This window comes from Neophocaena asiaeorientalis, unplaced genomic scaffold, assembly GCF_003031525.2.
Source record: "Neophocaena asiaeorientalis asiaeorientalis breed wild unplaced genomic scaffold, Neophocaena_asiaeorientalis_V1.1 scaffold150, whole genome shotgun sequence".
Lineage (NCBI taxonomy): Eukaryota > Metazoa > Chordata > Mammalia > Artiodactyla > Phocoenidae > Neophocaena > Neophocaena asiaeorientalis.
In genome coordinates, this window is record NW_020176571.1 from 517,029 (window position 1) to 523,028 (window position 6,000).

Sequence of the window (6,000 nt, forward strand, 5' to 3'; positions counted from 1 at the left end):
GGCCAAAAAGTTCGTTCAGTTTTAAGTAAAAATAAGACAGATTTTTCATTTTCACCAAGAACTTTATTGAACGTATTCACTAACCGAACAAACTTTTTGGCCAATCCAATACATTAAAAGAAAGCTCTCGGAGAAGCTGCTCATTCATTCCAACGTTGGGTGTCTATTCTGCTGGGCCTGGGTAAGGGGGCCCAAGTGAAAAGACCTGGTCCTGCTCTCAAGCTATCCGTCAGGGGGAGAGATGGGCACAGGGAGACGATGTGTGAAGGGTGAGGAGGCTAATCAGAGGCTACTGTAATAGTCGTAACGCTCTGCACTCGACTCTGGAAAAGGACACAAGTCAATCATGTTCATGCAATCCCTTCTGACCCCGACAAAACCCATTACCATTTCTTGTCTGCGGCTCAGATGCTAAGGAGTTTTCTTCCTGCTTTTCACTGAAACACAGGAAAAAGAGGCACCAATTAAAACAAAGACATGGGGCTTTGCTGGTGGCGCAGTGGTTGAGAGTCCGCCTGCCGATACAGGGGACACGGGTTCGTGCCCAGGTCCGGGAAGATCCCACATGCCGCGGAGCAGCTGGGCCCATGAGCCATGGCCGCTGAGCCTCCGCGTCCAGAGCCTGTGTTCTGCAATGGGACAGGCCACGACAGTGAGAGGCCCGCGTACCACAAAAAAAACGAAAAAACAAAAAACAAAGACATGTCCAAAATTGCTGGGCTCCCCTGTAAGGTAGACCCATGACTTACTACCAAGAGTGTGTGCTGGCGCAGAGAGGAAGGACAGATACACGGGGACACAGGAAAGGAGAAGTTCAGTGTCCACAGGTAAATGCCAAGAAAAGGGCTTCCTCCCAGACTGCACTGAGGGTGGCACTGCAGGTGAGGCGTACTGAATGAATTGGCCCTCACAGCAGGCTGGGGTGAAGAACACAGGTTCTGAGGCCGGGCCACCTCTATTCAAGGCTTGCCACCACCTACCCTGTGACCTCAGAAAAGTCACTGAACTTCCCTGTAAAATGGGGCTATTAATAATGCCCACCTCACAGGGATGCTGGAATTAAATTATAAAATACAAATGTGCTCATCAGCCCGACAGTGTTAAGTCTCCCTGAATCATGAATGACATTCTCTGGATCTTCTGGTCTCTTTTCAACCACCTAACCCAGCACTGCCCCGAACAGCCTCCCGGGAGAAGGAAAACGTCCTGTACTGTCGCTGTCCAACGAGGCAGCCACGGGCCACGAGTGCCTGGCTCAGCTGAAGTGTGTCAGGTGTGACTGAGGAACCAAACTTTAACTTTTATTTATTATTTTTAAAAAATAATTTGTTTTAGGGGCTGCCCTTTCTCTTTACTTCTTCTCCCCCTTCTATACATATCTTATTGTCTACATTTGTTTTTCATCATTCTTTAAAAAATGGAGGTATAGTTTTAGATGTACAACACAATGATTCACAATTTTTAAAGATTGTACTCCACTTATAGTTCTTATAAAATATTGGCTATATTCCCTGTGTTGTAGAGTATATCCCTATAGTTTATTTTACCTAGTAGTTTGTACCTCTTAATCCCCTATCTTGCCCCTCCCCTGTCCCTCTCCCCGCTGGTCACCACTAGTTTGTTCTGTTTCTATGAGTCTGTTTCTGTTTTATTATATCCACTAGTGTCACTTTTTAGATTTCACAAAATTTTATTTAATTTAAAAATACTTAAATACTGTATTGGATACAGAACTCTAAAGAATAAAATCACCAGCAGAGGGTAGCATAAGCACACATATGCTTCTTAAAATGACTACAGCCCCACCACTAAGGCACTTTAATTGTTGGGACTCACAGGGAAACTGAGAGAGTACAGAACAGATTTCTGAATGTATCAGGAGGTATAGATTGCTAACAAAATCCAGAAACAGACGTCTTGTGTATAAAACATGATTATAAGAACATTTCTCACAAATACTGGTGGGAGGAAAGCTGCAATCTGTAGTTAAAATTTCTGGAAAGTGTAACACTGACTGTTGTAACAAAAAAATCAAATTCTGATTGATTTATTCATAATCTGATTCCTAAAAATATCTCTTAGTAGTTAATAAGCAGCACAGTGAAATGTGGTTCACTTCAGGCATTTAGGTTACTTAAGTAGTTCTAAAACGCCGAAGGAAGAAGCAGCTTCTCCTGTGTTATTAGAATTTTTAAGACTATGACCTAACTTCCGTAAGTGAATAATGACAGATCTGATCCTCAAGTAAAAGGAAAAAGTATTTCTACACAGAACAGGTCAGATTCTGAAAACTCTTATATTGAGATTCACATGGTGGGAATTCCTAAAAGGCAATGACATATTAAAATAAAATTTCCTGGGACTGCCCTGGTGGTCCACTGGTTAAGACTCTGCACTTCCACTGCACGGGATGCGAGTTCGATCCCTGGTTGGGGAATTAAGATCCCACATGCCGCGCAGTGTGGCCAAAAGATAGTAATAATACAATTTCCCAATCGTAAGAGAATCTTTTTCTTTGCTAAAATTAAATATAAAATAAACACCATAAAAATGTTTAAAGTCTTACCTTTTCTTTATTGTAAGAAACTGTATTCTACACAGAACAAAGCATGTTTACTACTAAAATCTCCTTACCAAGAAAGAATTAACTCCTCAACTCATACCCAGTATTAACTCTCTCCACACTGCTGTGAAGAAACGTGTGGTGTAGGGATGGGATTTTCAGGGCACTTCCTGCAGGCGGGCTCAGTTCTCGGTGCCGTCCACTGTCACAGTCCCCACTGTCCAGTGAAAGCGAGGGGCCAGGCAGGAGGCCCCCGAGGACTGTGACGCAGGGCCCATGTCCCCCCCGAGGCACAGAAAGCAGGATGGAGGCGAGTCCCTCCAGCGTAAGGGTTCGCGTTAGGGACCTACACAGACTAACAAGATTTACTCACCTCACTAGAGTTTCCTCCTGCAGTTTTTTCCGTTTTGGGGGTCTTCCTCTTCTTTTCCCTGTTTTCCCAGGAACACTTGAGACAGTTTTTTGTCCTTCAGTTTCCCTAAGAAATAGTACATTAAATAGAAATGTTCTGTCATAGGACTGATGCATTACACATGATTTATAAGCTAGTGATTATGGGGCTTCCCTGGTGGCGCAGTGGTTGAGAGTCCGCCTGCCGACGCGGGGGACACGGGTTCGTGCCCCGGTCCGGGAAAATCCCACGTGCCGCGGAGCGGCTGGGCCCGTGAGCCATGGCCGCTGAGCCTGCGCGTCCGGAGCCTGTGCCCCGCAACGGGAGAGGCCACAACGCTGAGAGGCCCGCGTACCGCAAAACAAAACAAAAAACAAAACAAAACAAAAAACTGGCTTTAAGCTAGTGATTAGCTTTTCTGGCCATGAGGTTATAAAAAGGAACAAAGGCAGCAGTGACAGGGAAAAAGCAGGGTGAAGGCGGGCTCAGTTCTCGGTGCCGTCCACTGTCACAGTCCCCACTGTCCAGTGAAAGCGAGGGGCCAGGCAGGAGGCCCCCGAGGACTGTGACGCAGGGCCCATGTCCCCCCCGAGGCACAGAAAGCAGGATGGAGGCGAGTCCCTCCAGCGTAAGGGTTCGCGTTAGGGACCTACACAGACTAACAAGATTTACTCACCTCACTAGAGTTTCCTCCTGCAGTTTTTTCCGTTTTGGGGGTCTTCCTCTTCTTTTCCCTGTTTTCCCAGGAACACTTGAGACAGTTTTTTGTCCTTCAGTTTCCCTAAGAAATAGTACATTAAATAGAAATGTTCTGTCATAGGACTGATGCATTACACATGATTTATAAGCTAGTGATTATGGGGCTTCCCTGGTGGCGCAGTGGTTGAGAGTCCGCCTGCCGACGCGGGGGACACGGGTTCGTGCCCCGGTCCGGGAAAATCCCACGTGCCGCGGAGCGGCTGGGCCCGTGAGCCATGGCCGCTGAGCCTGCGCGTCCGGAGCCTGTGCCCCGCAACGGGAGAGGCCACAACGCTGAGAGGCCCGCGTACCGCAAAACAAAACAAAAAACAAAACAAAACAAAAAACTGGCTTTAAGCTAGTGATTAGCTTTTCTGGCCATGAGGTTATAAAAAGGAACAAAGGCAGCAGTTACAGGGAAAGAGCAGGGTGACCTCCCATTTTCCATTGTTAAAACGTGGAACCAAGGAAAACAACATCTCCCACATGAACATCTCAGTGAGGCCTCAGGCTTCGCTAACAGCAAAGGGCCCAGCAACCAGCATGTCTGGGGAAGATGCAGCATCACTCTGGGATGCTGGGGACAAGCCCTCTTCCTCACTGAGGACATCAGCTCTAGTAGGAGAAGGGATTCTCCAGAACCCACTCTGCTGGAGGGAAAGGCCCCGGGGAGCATTTGTGCTGCTGAGAACCTGGCGGGCAGAACGGCCTCTGGGGTGGAGCCGCTGAGAGCTGGGCTAGAGATTAATTCCTTTTCACTTTTGTGTGAAATAACTCTTTGCCATCTCTTTGTAGACATGCTGCTACAGCTAATTCCTTCATGAGAAAAAATAACTTGTGCTGCGGAATTCCGATGTATTTGATTTTAACGATGCTCTTCTAACAGTGGCTATGGCAGCCCTGACCTTTAGGAAGGTACCTGCTCAGAGAGAGCTCTCCGTTGGATTTTCCTTGCACTGGGTCCTCCTTGTACATTCGCGTCCCATAGAAATACCAGTAGAGGGCCCCGGAGTTGTCCTCACCCAGCGGTTCCACACGGAGACTGTCTGCATCCAGGCCCTGGGCAGGACAAGGAAAGAGGTTTGGGCTCACAACGAACAAAACTAAAGAGACAAGTGAAATGAGGATTCTGAATTTATCCTCACATATCCCTCACATTAAAATGCTCAAGCATCTTAGGTAATTCTCAGTCAGGGTACCCGACACACGGGACGGGGAGAAGGTGCCTGCCTTAAGAGCAGGATACGGAAGGACTTCACACGAATCCCACTGCCACCATCGCCCCTACCTCGCCAAAAAAAGAGCAACCCAAAGGGATTTTGATGAACGTGTGACATACTTGGTTTAGACACGTATTCTGTGTGTACCAACAAGAGGAAAGACAATTCCAACAGGAGAGTCTGGTGCTGTGGCAGCCTCGTCCCCCATGACGCTCTGTCGCCGCTGGCCAGTCCGGCCCGGGGCTCCCCACTCCCCCAGCCTGACCTGCACTGCCAACCCTCGGGGGGTGGAGGCCGAGACCTCAGCGAAGACTGTGCTGGGCTGCTCTGCGGTTTTCACCATGGTGCCCATCTGAGCCCACGAGCACCGTCGACGCAGTTCATCGTTTCTGACCGACCTCTCGGTGAGGGCAAAGTAGAAGACCGCCCGTGCCCTCCCTCTGAGACAGGATAAGAGGGAGGGGGGAGGCGTCCACAGCCCCACCCAGCACACATCTACAATGTGCACACGGTGTGCGGTGAGGATGGGTTAAAGTCCTTGGGAGGTTTCATAAATATTTCAATTATTCTAAGTCAAATTTCAGACCTCAGGAAATAAAACTCAGTGACTAATGTAACTGCAATTCTGACTGATGACAGAGCAAACAGGAACCTACGATTGTTCCCATGTCAGCGGGGACTCGGTACACAGAACGAAGAACAAACCAAAGTAGAAGTTAAACCAAAATAAAATAACATGCAGTCATCTGAGCGTGTGGCTTGGATCCCCCTGGCAACAGTGGTAACAGCTGCATCCACAAGATTCCCAAGACCAGCACAGCATCCCAACGCTGGCTGCTCTAACTTCTGCTCCAGGGACAGGGTGCCTGTCAGCTACGCACCTTGAGGAGATCGAAGACATCGTCTGCATCCAGCCGGTAGTCACAGAGGCGGTGGAGGATTTCCACACGGGTGCGAAGGGGCAGGTCCTGGAAGCTGGCTTCCCTCAGGGGGTTAGGCTTCCCTTCTTCCAGCTCCCAGCGGTAGCTGATGATGTCCTCCAGGTAGCTGTGGAAGGTCTGAGGCCTAACCAGGCGGCCCCAGAGCCA

At 48.5% G+C, this 6,000-nt stretch overlaps 1 protein-coding gene across 2 annotated transcripts in view; it reads right to left on the reverse strand.

Annotated features, from left to right (window-relative positions):
* CECR2 (CECR2 histone acetyl-lysine reader) overlaps positions 1 to 6,000 on the reverse strand; it is a 65,912-nt gene that overhangs the window by 44,008 nt on the left and 15,904 nt on the right. Inside the window, exons 2-5 of one of the 2 annotated variants that reach the window (XM_024733411.1) lie at positions 5,794 to 5,977; positions 4,612 to 4,751; positions 3,631 to 3,735; positions 388 to 437 (exon numbers count right to left, since the gene is read on the reverse strand). In XM_024733411.1, the coding sequence (XP_024589179.1) occupies positions 388 to 437; positions 3,631 to 3,735; positions 4,612 to 4,667 (211 nt within the window). In that variant the 5' untranslated portion in view covers positions 4,668 to 4,751; positions 5,794 to 5,977. Of the gene's footprint in view, positions 1 to 387; positions 438 to 3,630; positions 3,736 to 4,611; positions 4,752 to 5,793; positions 5,978 to 6,000 lie in introns of those variants that run through there. The other variant, XM_024733410.1, reaches the window with a different exon arrangement.